The sequence below is a fragment of the Rhineura floridana genome, chromosome 4 (genome assembly GCF_030035675.1).
Source record: "Rhineura floridana isolate rRhiFlo1 chromosome 4, rRhiFlo1.hap2, whole genome shotgun sequence".
Taxonomy (NCBI): Eukaryota; Metazoa; Chordata; class Lepidosauria; order Squamata; family Rhineuridae; genus Rhineura; species Rhineura floridana.
In genome coordinates, this window is record NC_084483.1 from 154,577,052 (window position 1) to 154,592,077 (window position 15,026).

The window sequence follows — 15,026 nt, forward strand, 5'->3', positions numbered from 1 at the left end:
CTCCCCGATGGGATGCTGGCTCCTGGCACGAGATCAATCGCACAGTCATAAGGGCGGTGGGGGGGTAGAGTCTCTGCCTCTTTTTCATCAAATACATCTTTGAATTCCTCATACTTCGAAGGAAGGGTCACTTGCTCGCTCTCTTGTACTGCCCCCGCTAAGGTGTTCTTGATTCCTTCGTGTTGACAGTTCTCCTGACAATACTGAGAGGTGAACCACACCACCGCCTCCTTCCAACTTATTTTGGGTTCGTGCTTGGCTAGCCAGGGCATTCCCAGAATCACCTCAAAGTTCGAGAGATCTGACACGTACAGCGAAATGAGCTCCTCATGCCCGGGAATTTGAAGTTTCAATTCCTCCTTGGTGTGTGTCACCCCTCCTGACTTCAGGGGTCTCCCATCGATGGTCTCCACAGATAGGGGAGCATCCAGTTTCCACCTAGAAATTCCATAACGCTTGGCTAACTTTGCATCCATAAAATTTGTGGAGGCCCCACTGTCAATTAATGCAGTAGAGTTAAACATCACTCCTTGGGAAGTTGTAATCCGAATAGGTAGAACCAACACTCCTTTGGAGGGGGGTTGGATCATTGGAGGGCCTTTATACAACGCTGCCCCCAGTCCACCGGCCTGCACTTGGACTGGGTGTTCTAGTTTCCCGACGGCTCTGCCTTCCCCCCTTTCAGTACACAATCTCTGGCCACATGGCCCGGTTTCGAACAATAAAAGCATAAACATTCTCAGCGTCGTCTCTCTTTTTCTTCTTCTGACAGTCTCAGCCTAGCCCCTCCCTGTCCCTCGGGTGCATTACCTGCCATTCCTGAAGTGGAAAGGACCTTGCTGCGGGATGCCGAGGCTGAATATCTCGGGACCTCCTGTTTCTTTTCCAGGCGCCTTCCTTCCAGCTGGTGATCGATCTGTAAACATAGCCGGATTAGCCCTGGCAGGTCAGTGGGGGGGGGAGGTCCTGGCCAGCTCATCCAGGATCTCAGCATTTAGTCCACTCCGGTACATAAACATCAAGGCTGCCTCATTATAACCAGTTTCCTGGGACAAAATTTTAAAAGCATTAGTGTACTCGGAAACAGTTCCTTTGGCTTGTTTCAGTGCGCCTAGCTGCCGCGCTACTGTTTCAGCTTGTTGCGGGTCTTGAAACATCTCGGTCATTTCTTGTATAAATCCTCTATCTTCCTAGGAGGGTATCCTTTCTCACCAGGTATGGGGTCACCCATTTTGCAGCTTCTCCCTCCAGGAGGCTGATCACGAAGGCCACTTTAGTCCCATCACTTGGAAATTCTGCATTCCTGACATCCAAGTATAACTCACATTGAGCCACAAAAGTTGCCAACTGATCACTTTGCCCCGCATACTTTGGGGGTAATCCAATGGGAACCTTCACCGCCGCGGCTGGAGGGGCTGCCCACATCCGATCGACCGTGGCTTGCAAGGCCTGATTATCCGTCTTCAGCGCCTTGACTGCTGCCAGCAAGGTTTGAACATCCGTCTGCAGATCAGCTACATTAGTCCTCAAAAGTCTCACTTCTTCCGTCTCAGAAGTGGGATTTGTTCCCCCCGTCGCTCCCTTTGACATCTTGTCCCGGTCAAGTGAAGAGAGCGTAGAGGGTGAATTAGGTGGCTCTGTCAAGCTGTCAGGCCCAGGATGGGACTCAGGAACCAGGCTTGTGGTTGAAAGCAATTCAGTTTTTATTAAGGTAATATCCAAACATAGACTGCGCCTCCTCATGAAGCAACACAAAGTTACAGGTCCTGCGACGTGGAAGAAAGTTGACAGAGCAAGGGACCGCTTTCCCGCCTGTCCCTTAAGGGGGGACAAATGGGCGCGAAGCCTTTCGCTCCTCCTTACCAGACCCTCGGTCACCACCCTCCTGCCCCCTTCCTTTCCTGTCTTTTCAACTGTCTTCGTGTACGTGGCGACGGGGGAAGCACGGGCCCCTCCTCTTCTGAAGTCTCTGACTCTGGTATGGGGGAAAGAGGGGGGTCAAATTTCAAACTGTCTTGCAATCTCTCGCCGCTTTTCTCTGGCTCAGGAGGCAGCATGGGAACTTCGAGGGAAGACTCCAGTTCTGTGAGACCGTCAAGGTCTCCGTTGCTATGCAACACTATCTCTGGAATTTCCTCTCCTTCTTTAGTCCGCTCTAACGAACTGGGACCCTCCTCCTCCATTTCTGAATCCTCATACCCCCAACCTGGCACCTGGATGTCTGACCCCCTGACACCAGACAACTTGCATCTGGTGGACACAGTTAAAGGTTTTTCTTTTCTTTTTTTGTTTCCTTGGCTGCATTTAGAGCTCAAACCACTCCCCACTACTGTGGGTGGTTAATTCTGATTTGCCTGCAATTATTTATTTATTTATTTATTTATTTATTTAAAACATTTGTAGCCCGCTCTATTTTCAAACAACTCATAGCGGCGAACAAAAACAGTCATATACAAATAACATTAGCATAATCACAACAGTATTAAAATATGAATAATCAACAATAAAAATGTATCAGAAATTAAAAACAACCTATATAACATCCTATATAATGATTAACTGAACGCTTGACGAAAAAGGAATGTCTTGACCTGGTGATGAAATATTGCAAGAGAGGGAGATAACCGTACCTCTGCCGGTAAAGAGTTCCAAAGTTTAGGAGCAATCACAGAAAAGGCTTTAGTTCTAGTTCTCACCAAATGAACTTGAAAAATTGAGGGAATCACAAGGAGAGGATCAACAGAAGACCTCAAGGGCCGGGAGGGTTCATAAAAGGACATACGATCAGACAGATAGAAAGGGCCCAGTCCATGTAGGGCCTTAAAAGTTAAGACTAACACCTTGAATTGAGCTCAGAAGCAGATCGGCAGCCAGTGTAATTGTTGTAAAAGGGGAGTTGTATGGGCCCACAGGTCATCTCCCATTAACATCCTAGCTGCCGCTCTTTGAACTAATTTAAGCTTCCGAGCTGTTTTCAAGGGAAGCCCCACATAGAGCGAGTTGCAATAGTCTAACCGGGATGTGACTAAAGCGTGTGTTACTTTCGTCAAACCGGATGTTTCCAGAAATGGACGCAGTTGGCGAACCAGTCTTAACTGGGCAAACGCGCTCTTGGAGACCGCCACAACCTGGGCCTCTAGATTCAAAGCCGAATCCAGAATCACACCCAAACTGCGAACCTGTGTCTTAAGAGGGAGTACTACCCCATCCAATCTTGGTAAATTCCCTGTATCCAAATCGGATGTGCGACTAACGAGGAGCACTTCTGTTTTATCTGGATTTAATTTTAGCCTATTCAGCCTCATCCAGCCCATCACTGATGACAGGCATTGGTTCAGGGGCTGGACAGCTTCCTTAGTATCTGGGGGAAAGGAGAAGTAAAGCTGAGTATCATCAGCATATTGATGGTATCGAACTCCAAACTTCCAGATGACCTCACCCAGCGGCTTCATATAGATGTTAAACAACATCGGAGATAACACTGAACCTGAGGGACCCCGCATGTTAGGGGCCAAGGGTCTGACTGAAAGTCGCCGAGTACCACCTTCTGGGTCCTACCCTCTAGAAAGGAGCGGAGCCACTGTAAAACAGTGCCTCGAAGTCCCATCACGGAGAGGCGGTCCAGGAGGATATCATGATCAATGGTGTTGAAGGCCGCTGAGAGATCGAGGAGAACCAGCAGGGATATATTCCCTTTATCTAGTTCTCTGCGCAGGTCATCAACCAAGGCAACTAAGGCTGTTTCAGTCCCATGTCCAGGCCTAAAACCAGATTGAAATGGATCATAGTAATCGATGTCTTCCAGAAAACGCTGGAGTTGAGAAGCGACTACTCGCTCAATTATTTTACTTAAGAATGAGACATTAGAAACTGGGCAGAAGTTGTTTAAACAAAGGAGGTCTAAGGAAGATATTTTTAATAATGGTCTTACAATAGCCTCTTTAAGGCAACCTGGAAAATGGCCTTGTTGGAGAGAGGCATTAACTACCCCCCAAACCCAGTTAGCTAGTCCTCCTCTAGCTTGCTTTATGATCCAAGAAGGACAAGGATCAAGTGAGCAGGTGGTAGGTCTCATTTCACCGAGGATCTTGTCTATGTCTTCAGAATGAAGAGGCTGAAAAGAATCTAACTGGATAGGACTAACAGAGTCCAGAGGTGCAATCCTCCCGACTACGTCGATGTTGGCGTCCAGGTCAGAACGAATCTGAGTGACTTTGTTCTCAAAATGAGAAGCGAATTCTTGGCAACGAGTAGGTGAATGGTCATCGGTAGACTCATGATGGTCAGGGTTAAGCAAACCTTTGACCACCCAATAAAGTTCAGCTGGTTGATTATTAGCTGAAGAAATAGAAACTGAGAAAAAAGTTCTTTGGGCAGCAAGTCTGGATGCTGCATAGGTCTTAGAGAATTCCTTAACACAGAGCCTATCAGATATGCTCTGAGTTTTACGCCAACGATGCTCTAGACTCCTACGAGTGCGCTTCATAATCGTCAGTTCGTTAGAAAACCATGGAGCTGAACTGATTCGGGAACGAACGAGGGGGCGCTCGGGGGCAATAGAATCTACTGCTCTAGTCATAGCCTTATTCCATAAGTCGACCAGGGCTTCAAGTGGATCGTGTACTTTCTCCCAGGGCTGAGAGGAAACCGACAGGATCCATTAGTCTCTTAGGACGGATCATTTTAATAGGTCTTTCCTCCCCACGGAAGATGTGAGTCGCAAATAGTCTGAATCTGACCAGAAAGTGATCTGTCCATGATAATGGGGACAATGAAAGATCAGTTATTCCTCCGTCATTCTTGTCCCGCCCTGCATAAAAAACAAGGTCAAGAGTATGTCCCGCGATATGAGTGGGCTCACAGATTAATTGGGACAACCCCATGGTTGTCATTGCAGCCATGAAGTCCCGTGCCACTCCACACAGGGAGGACTCGGCGTGGACGTTGAGGTCGCCGAGAACTAATAGTCTGGGAGACTCCAACGTCAGTCCCGAGATCAATTTGGAAAGCCCGGGGAGGGAGACTGTTGAATAGCGGGGTGAACGGTAGAGGTCAGACCGCTCCCCTCTACTCTGTGCTGTTCATTTTGGCCTTGATAATCCACTGCACCCCTCTACCTGTGCTTGTGTTGATTAACTAAGAGTCTATCCAATGAACACCTGGTACTGCTCCCCTCTACTGTGTGTGTGTAACCATGGTTGGGTCATCGCGTGCTGCTCTTATGGACATCTCAATTGAAGAGCACATTCTGATGTGCAGCAGTAGCCATCTCAGCAGCAGCAGCCATCCACCCTATCAACCTCTGTGGCTTTGGCTGCATCCAAGTCATAAAAGCACAAATCCTCCAAGCATTTAAGAAGTAATTATTTCAGCCAAACAGAAAGCTTCACAGAGGGCTAGCTGTGTCAGTGCTTCTATCTCCTGAGGTGACTCATCAGAGGCTATGATACAGGAGCAACCTCAAGGAAAACACAGGCTAGAGGCAGTTTTTCAATCACCCATGGATTCTGATGAGGAATTTGGAGGGTGTGGCTTCATGTGTTTCTAGTTTCCCTGAATCTTACCTTGGACTGACCCCTTGGCAATTGAACCCGGACCTCTACTGATCTCGCTTCTGGACTTCTGGCTTGGCACGTAAGCTTAGGACGGGCCTTGCCCTTATCATGCTTCATCCTAGTTAGCCTGGCAGATTTATGACCAGACTGCCAGCTAAGGACTTTCCTGCCCTGATAACTACGCAGGAATTTCCAGCCCCCATCGGCACTGCTGTCTCAGTGCAGAGCTGACAGGTTGTAGTCAGCAACAAGCTGAAGCCAAGGTTTGACTCTTAAGAAGCAGGTTTGTCACCAGGAGTGAGCCCTCAGCGTTTTGGCCTTAAGTGGACAGGCCTGCCCACCTTCTGCTGTCTACATTCTGCAGGTGAGGGGGAGTATCCTGTTCACTGTCTGCGTGTGGCTGAAGGGCTTCAGCTGTGTCTGGGGTGCTCTGCAGCTGAGGGGGAGAAGGAGCTGGGTTCTCAGGAGTTTCCTCCATTTCTCCTTCTGGGTCTGCTGCTTCTGGGTCTGCTGCTGTTACTCCCGAGTCATCCTCGTCTGAGGAGTCCTCTGACGGGGCCATGACACTACTACACATAGATCCAGCCTTTCACCCTAAGGTGTCTTGCATCTTCCATTGTAGCCAGGACATTCTGCTGCCCTCCTTCCGCCCTCATCCAAGCCATCCTCTTGAGAAAGTCTGGCACTCGACATTCATTGAGCCCTTAAGTTCTATCAAGCCAGGACTAGGGGTATTCACCTGATAGAATCTCTATTTGTCTCCTTTCACCTGAGAACATTAGGCAGGAGAATTACCAGTTCAATGCTGTCATATTGGCTACACGCCTGCACCACCCTGGCTTATGAGCCCCTTAATGTCCCAGTGCCCCAAAACATTACTAGGTCAACAGCTACTACAGCTGCCTTCTCAATCAATGCTCCTATCATGGATATCTGTAGAGCTGCCGTTTGGTCTACTCCAAATTCTTTTATTAGGCATTGCAAAATAGATTGTGATGGTTCTTCAGACACCTCCTTTGGTAGGCACGTGTTGCAACAGGTTTTGTTGTCCTCTTAGGCAGGCTGGGCCCATCCTACTGGGACTGCTTTGGCACATCCCTCCTGATGGCATGCTACCTGGGGAAAATGGACTGTTGATCTCACCCGAAAGGTGGTTTTCCCAGGTATCATGCCATCAGGGCCCTCCCTGATTGGGGGAGGCTGCGTGTCCAGTTTGAGGGGATGTGATCTGTGTACTATTATCTGTTCTAACTGGTTCAAAATTGTTTTTCTCACTGTGGCTAAGGCTACTTTCTCATATTCCTGTTCAATTGGGAGTCGAGTGGGGTTTTAGTCATTTGTGCTGCTCCTTCTAACTAATTTTCTTCAGAGTTGATTGCAGATCCTGCGTGTGAGTTGTCACTCAGGAGCTTATTTATATAACTTATAAGAGAAAGCCAAACAAATATGCTGAGTACTGAGTAGTGAATGAAGTGAGCCCCTCCTATTGCATTCAAAAAGTATTTATTTATATCCCACCCTTCCTCCCAGCCGGAGCCCAGGGTGGCAAACAAAAGCACTAAAAACACTTTAAAACATGATAAAAACAGACTTTAAAATATATTAAAACAAAACTTTAAAAACATTTTTAAAAAAAGCTTTGAAGAAATCTTTAAAAAAAGTTAAACATATTTTTTTAAAAAAAGAAAAGGTTTAGAAACATATTAAAAAGCAATTCCAACACAGAAACAGACTGGGATAAGGTCTCAACTTAAAAGGCTTGTTGAAAGAGGAAGGGCTTCTATAGGCACCAAAAATATAACAGAGATGGCGCCTGTCTAATATTTAAGAAAGTAGTTTTCTTTGCTGCACTGCAGCAAAATGTAATTATTTTCATAATTGGCATAATGGGCAGACATGGCCAATTCATATAGCAGTAGTAAGTAAGTAAGGAGAAGCGGTCAATTTTTCATGTATGTGTAAAATAGCATCTGAATAAGTCATTGTGAGAGAGAAACTGCTGCAATTGACAGATGATTTGTTGTAATAAAATAATGCTGCTTCACTTGTGAACTTTAGTGTGATGTCTGTCCACCTCCATCCACTAGTGCAATCCACACATGCCACAACAAAGTGTTATTTAAGGTCCTCCACAGAACACCATGCAGAGTGTCTGCTGTGCTGTGTGCAGCATCCGTGATGTTGTTACCACTTAGAAGAAAAATTTACATAGCCTTTCATAGATGAAAATGAAAACAATTGCTTTGCATTGAAACATCGTTTGGTAGATTGAGACTACATTTTCTTCTGTGATTTAATTTGATAATGGAATAATGACCAAAATGATTATTTAACCTAAACATTATTTAAGGAACAGAAGAAGTAGAGAACTGACAGATTAAGAAAAAATATTAACGTCAATGTTAATGGCCATTTATGAAGATTAACAAAACAAAGAGAAAATTGGAGGGAGGTTAATGGATGTAAATGGTGATCATTATCACCTAGACAGCTGTTAAGAATGCATCAACTCAGAGGACAACCAATTACAAAATAACAACTTAAATTTGGAGTAGATTTTTTTAAAATCCATGTTGATAACAGCTTTAACCCTGCAAGAAATCAGTGCCAGTCCGAAAACACAGTGGACTGTCGGATTGAGTCAAAATTCAGTACTAAGTCCGATTTAGTCAATATTCCCCATACCTAATACATACACAGATACAGAGAAATAAATTTGGATAAATGTCCTTAAGCACAGTCAAGCTGTAACCTTAAATATTTTTTTCCCAGGGCAGTTGGCTTGGCTGGCCCCTGTTAAAAAATACCAATTCCCTCCCCACTTGATGCTTGGGCTATGTTCAGGAGAAAGTGCTTAGAAAAACAAATCCAATAAGAATATAGAGAACCCTTATCATTATTACTGAAAAGCAAACCCTGTACTTTTTCTCTCTCTCCTGACCGTCCCCCCTTTAGTTGTATGAAACTTCCAAAGTACGCCATGGGTTGATGACACTTGGACCAAGTGGATCTGGAAAGACTGCTGTGATAACTATGTTGATGAGGGCAATGACGGAGTGTGGATATCCTCACAGAGAAATGCGTATGAACCCAAAAGCTATTACTGCACCTCAGATGTTTGGTAAACTGGATACAGCAACTAACGACTGGACAGATGGAATCTTTTCCACACTGTGGAGAAAAACCCTTAAAGCTAAAAAGGGTATGCCAGATATATTGTGTTTTGTACAGTGGATGTGGAAACATTTTACAGCCTATCAGTGTGCTCCTGAAAAGGATATTATTTGCAGCTGCACTAATTTATCTCTGTTCCGGTAAAGAGGTCATCCTAGTCAAGACCTGAGAAATTATGCATACCTATAATATAAAACTGCAATAATTTTAGGGCGGTATCCAGCAAAGTAGTTCTGTTAGGAATTCTGATTGCACTGTGGAACTTCTCCTCCCTCTCCTTTTTCCACCCACCCCATAAATCTATTCTGGGGCTTCTCCCAACCCTCCAGAGTGGATCTGGGGAGGCCACAAGGAGAGGAGGGATGGGAAGTTTCATTGTGCAAATTGAAATCCTTTCAAAAATTGAACAATTTTGTTGGACACTGCCCTTTGTCTTTTTAAAAAAATGGCCTGTGAAGTTTCATGGGGACAGTTTCATGGAAAATAAGAGTTGGTAGCTGCAATCAAGCACAAATGTAGGGCAGATGTACAGTGCAGCAACCTTAAATTAATAACTGAAACTCATAGGTGGAACTCTCACATGGTGCAGCCCAGTGGCGTACCTAGCGTATTTGACACCTGGAGTGGATCATTTTTAACACCCCCCTCCTCGAGTCCAAGGAGCGGGGCGGGGGGGCAGAAAGAGGAGGGCTTCTTTGCATCCAGGGGTCCCTGGGCTCCGCTGAGAAGCAACAGATCTATGCACTCCTATGCAGCACCAGCCTTGCGCCTCCACGCACAAGGCATCCACAGTCCTTGCAGCTGGTATTGAGGCAGCTGCATAGAGAAGACAAGCGTGGGGGGCAGGAGGAGCAAAAGAACAGAGGGGGTCATTTATGCCCCCGGTAGACCCTGCCCAGCCCAGGCAAAGCTGTGCCCTGGCCTCCCTGCACGTGGAAATCCAGGAGCACGAAGCAGGGAGTCCTGGGCACCAGCGGTGCCCCATGCCCAGATGGGCACCCTGCTGCATTTCCAGCTGGAGGGGCAACTGAGCAGGGGAGGGCGTCAGGGCCTGCTAGCTTCACCCTCATTTCTTCCCTCCCTTGGAGCTCATCCCTGCCTTGAGTTCCCCCAATCTCTCATCCCTTTCTTCTCCATGGGCCCCAGTGCACAGGGCAATCATGGTGGCTCAGTGGAGCAAAACTCTCCCCTAGCGTCGCTCGCAGCTGCCCCCCACGTGGAGAGCTGGAGGAGAGGGCGGGCAAGGGAGGGGCATTGCACAGCAAAGATGTTCAAACAAGGATGGGGGTCAGAGGAAAGGCTGGCAGGGAAGGTGGCAGCAGCCCCAGAGCACATCATCCTCCCGGTGGTCCCCAAGAGGAGATGCAAGGGGACCATTCCTCCTGGGGAGCGGCAGGGGGGAAGCAAACTGGCTGCCTTTGCAAGGCGCCAAGTTCAAGAAGGCACCTGGGTGGGTGAGAGGCAGCCACAAGCCTTGAGGTTCGCCTCTGGGACATAAGGCTCAAGAGGGGCACACAGCAGCGCTCAGCCAGGGAAGCCTGGACGGATGGGAAAATGGTGCAGGTGAAGAAGGGCTTCATCCTGCCAAGGTCATCGCAGTGGCAGACAATGCACGCCCTTATTGCCTTCACACGGGGCAGAGCGTTGTCACCGCTCTGCCCTTGGTACGCCATTGGTGTAGCCTTTGCTGGACTTTCTCATTTCAAAGAACAGGTCACAAATCACATGTTTTGATGCTCCTTCATATTTAAACAAAAATCCTCTCTGTACATACAAAGATTGTTGTTTCAGTGTTAGCCTTGCTGTTAAACCATACCTCTTTGTTTCCAGGCGAGAATATTTTTCTGGTTTTAGATGGCCCGGTAGATGCAATTTGGATTGAGAATCTGAATTCAGTGCTAGATGATAATAAGACTCTCACTTTAGCAAATGGTGATCGAATTCCAATGTCTCCTACCTGCAAGTTGCTCTTTGAAGTTCATAATATTGAAAATGCATCGCCTGCTACAGTTTCTAGAATGGGTATGGTGTATATCAGCTCTTCTGCCCTAAGCTGGAGGCCAATATTGCAGGTATATTTTAGCAGGGGTTATTGCTTTTTCTTTTTAGCTTAAATTGTGGTTTGTTTTTTAATGCATACTGCTTTTCTACCTTTTTAATAGGGCTGGCTAAAGACACGTACTGCACAAGAAGCTGATGTGCTGCTAAGCTTATATGATAAAGTGTTTGAAGAAGCATATACATACATGAAGTTAAACCTTTCTCCAAAAATGGAACTTTTAGAATGTAACTACATCATGCAGGTATATTAATTACTGCTGTCACAGTTGTTCATACTGAAATGCATAATAATCACTAGAAAAATAAACATAGAATTTTCTTGACAAATCTTTTAGAAAATGTTTGGAACCATAAATACAAAATTGCAGTTTTTAGATGAAAACTCCAGTCCTTGATTTAATTGAAAATTGCACTTACATTTGATTAAGGAAGTTAAAAAAAAAACCTTTTGTAATTTTCTTTCTTTTTTCAAAATATTTCCAGTCCATTAATCTTTTGGAAGGTTTGATACCTTCAAAGGAAGAAGGTGGTATTGCATGTTTGGCACATCTTCACAAATTATTTGTGTTTGGCCTGATGTGGAGTTTAGGCTCCCTCTTAGAGCTGGAAAGCAGGGATAAGTTGGAAGTCTTTTTAAGAAGCCATGAAAGCAAAATAGATTTGCCCGTAATTCCTAAAGGCATCACACAGACAATGTATGAATACTACGTCACTGATTATGGTAAGTGAAAACGCAGTGCAATGCTTTTTAATATTTAAGTGCAGATTCACAAACCATCCATACTGGAGATGTACTTTCCATCATATTCCTAAGCACATTTATGTCTAAGCAAATGCCACTGATGTCAGTGGAACTTCCAAAGAAAGGCACTTATAGTCAGCAATACTGAATATATAATAATGATGAATGAGGAGTAATGAACTGAAACTCAGTCCAAATACAATGATGGTTCTGTATTATGTTTGACAAGAAAGGTTTGCACCATGTTGGCCCTGCCAGGCCCCCTCCTCTCCTTTTGTGTCCCAGTATGCTGCAGGGACTCTGCCAGATGGAGATCAGGTGAGAAGCACAGCCCCACCACACTGTCCGCTGCTGACCAGAGGAGGCTTCCCACTTCAGACAAGGGCTGGGGAGAAAAAGTGTTTCTACTTTAAATTTGTGAAACTGGGGCTCTCATTTGAATAGAAATGCTTCTGTAAATTTATCAAACCTAATTCTATTTCATTTAGATACTTCCTTGCTGTTCTGCTGGTTTACTTTGAGGGGAGGGGTAGTGCTAAAGAGTACTTGTCCCAGGGCATATTGCAAGGCTAACCTTGTTTTTTTCTGGTTATCTAGACAACACAGGAGTAGGTCACTCTTTGTGATCTAAGTTATTTTGCATTTCAAAAAGACTGAAAAACATATGGCTTCCATCATGTTTACTTTTTAAAAATGCAAATGTGAAATAATTATTTAAAGTCTTACTGAACCGCTACCCCCCTTGATTGATCACACTCGTGGATGTATGCTTTCACACATGTTGCTATGAGGGGAAATGTTAATAAATAAATATAAATATATAAAACAATTTCACTGAACATGTGCAGAGTGCGTTCCATCTCTTCAAACAGGATTTAAATAAATATGCTTAGGGAGGAGCATTGTAGATGCAACTGACTGACAGTCTTTCTTAGAGGGAGAGACATTAAATCCCATTAAGCATTTAAAACATCTATAAAAAGCTAGTCTTTTTATGGTACTTAGTTGTTGCAATGCAGGTCTAACCACAACACTTTCAGTTTTCCATGCCACGTGTTACTCCTCTTGAAAGAGAAGCTTGCTTCAGTCAATCACTGTTGAGCCCCAGCTCTCCCAGGAGGATCAGGGAGGGGAGTTGGCCGAGCCACAGCCTCCTCAGATAGAGCAAGGGGGGGGATCAGAGGAAGATGAGGCTTTCAAGGACAATGAGGGAGAGGGAGTAGTTGACAGTCTGCCAGTTCTCACAGACAGCTCTCCTGCCAAAGCAGACCTTGCTCCACCTACTGATGCCCCAACAGAGACATTGGGAGATGACTGGGTGAGGACGCCAGTTCCACCTCCCCCCCCCCCCAGGATTCCCCACTGCACTTCAAACGCTTTCCCACCTCCTGAGGCCAAGCTGGCACCTATCAAGCCTGTACTGTCAGATGAGCCGGCAGAGGCTTGTTGCAGTGCGTGTTGGTACGGTCCAGAAAGCCGGTACCGAAGCAGGTTCGATCAGAAATAATCCAGGCCAGGCAAAGTACTTTGTAAGAGTCTTTTACTGACATTAAGCTTCTCAAACACAGTTCTCCTTCCATACAACATTTCCCCACACCAGAGCTGCCGTGAGTTCTGCTCTTATCTGAGCTGTTGCCCTTGCCAACCAGCTGCTGGCCTTGACAGACCTGGCATCCCCTCTTGCTCTGGTTAACCCTTTTACTTCAGGTTTCCTTTTCCTCACAAGAACCTCTTTCTGTGAGACACACAGATAGCACAATAGGCCAACAGCCCCCACCTGTGACTCACAGAAATCAAAATACATTTATCTTATTTCATTTTTACAATACAATTTCAATTCATTTCAATAAACATATGTACATATTATTTTTGTTTTTCATTACTTTGATACAGTCTTTATTTCCATTTCTTGCCTTTTTTTTATTCATACAATATACATGTCTGTTGATTTTATTTGACAACATTTTTCTCAGAGTCATTTATGTTTCGCACGTTAAGCATCTGTACTAGAGATTGGTATTTGTCATCACTGAGTGATTTCATCATTATGTCTGCCAACATATGCTTTGTGTCACAATATTGTAGCTTGATGACTCCCTGTTGTATGCAATCGCGAATATGGAAATATCTAACACTGATATGCTTAGTCCTCTTTGTATTAGCTTCCGATGTTGCTAATGCAATACAGGTCTGGTTATCCTCGAATACTGTTATGGGCAAGACAGTATTCACATGCACTTCCTGGGCAAGTTGTGTAAACCACTGTATTTCATTACAGGCAGCAGACAGGCCTACATATTCAGCCTCAGCACTGGATGTTGCTACAATAGCTTGCTTTCTGCTGCACCAATCCAGTACTGAACCATGCAATCTAATTACAATGCCTGTTGTAGATTTTCAACTGGCTAGGTCTCCGGCATGATCTGCATCTACATAGCAGTCCATGCCTCCTTGTTTCTGTGCTGACAGTATTAATCCCTTTGTTCTTGTGCCTTTCAGGTATCTTAGCACTCTTTTGACACCCAGCCAATCATGTTCTGATGGCTTTTCCACTTTCCTACACAATATGCCTACTGCATTGCATATGTCTGGTCTAGATACTTTTACAAGGAATTGCAGTTTCCCTATAACGTGTCTGTAGAACTCTGGCTTTTCATATGCTGTGTTGCATTCTTCTTGCTGGAATGAAACTGTCATTGGTGTACTCACTGGATTGCATTCACTCATGCCACACATCTCTAGCAGATGATCTATTTTCCCCGTCTGCATTAAAGCAAAACCACCATCTGCAGTGCGTATGATTTCTGTTCCTAGATAGTGATTAACTGGCCCCAGGCGCTTTGTATCTACCTGTTGTTGTAGACTGTCAAAAAACTGTCTTCTGATTCTTCTGAGCAAATATATAAAATGTCATCAACATAAATAGCACAATATGTTTTCTTGCCATTTATGCTTTTCACATACACACATGTATCAGCAACACATCTGGTAAAACCCATATCCTTTAACACTTAATCCAATCACAGATTCCAGCATCGCGCACTTTGGCGCAAGCCACACAATGATTTATGTAATTTACAAACTAAACCCGGTGTTTCAACGAACCCTGCTGGCTGTTCCATGTAAATGTCTTCTGTTAACACTCCATGAAGAAAAGAAGTGCTAATATCGTAGTGAAATACCTGCATTTGATTCATTGCAGCAATTTTGAGTAACATCCTGATTGATTCAAACTTCACTACAGGCGCGAACACAGTATCATACTCGGTGCCATAAATTTGTGTGTAGCCTTTCGCCACTAAGCGAGCTCTGTATCTCGTAACTATACCTGCACTATTCGTCTTTCTCTTAAATATCCATCTACAACCCACAGCCTTTTTCCCCGCTGGTAGTGTACATAGTGACCAGGTTTTGTTTTTCTTTATGGCATTTAGTTCTTCTTCCATCGCTGCCTTCCACTTCTTTTGCTCAGCCAGTGGTAACATAGCAATATC

General features: G+C 45.0%; 1 protein-coding gene across 1 annotated transcript in view; it reads left to right on the forward strand.

Moving 5' to 3' along the window:
* The window catches only part of DNAH8 (dynein axonemal heavy chain 8), a 338,579-nt gene that overhangs the window by 173,920 nt on the left and 149,633 nt on the right, over positions 1 to 15,026 (forward strand). The window contains exons 50-53 of the mRNA XM_061624897.1: positions 8,511 to 8,757; positions 10,560 to 10,801; positions 10,892 to 11,032; positions 11,274 to 11,511. Coding sequence (XP_061480881.1) covers positions 8,511 to 8,757; positions 10,560 to 10,801; positions 10,892 to 11,032; positions 11,274 to 11,511 — 868 coding nt within the window. The remainder of the gene's footprint in view (positions 1 to 8,510; positions 8,758 to 10,559; positions 10,802 to 10,891; positions 11,033 to 11,273; positions 11,512 to 15,026) is intronic.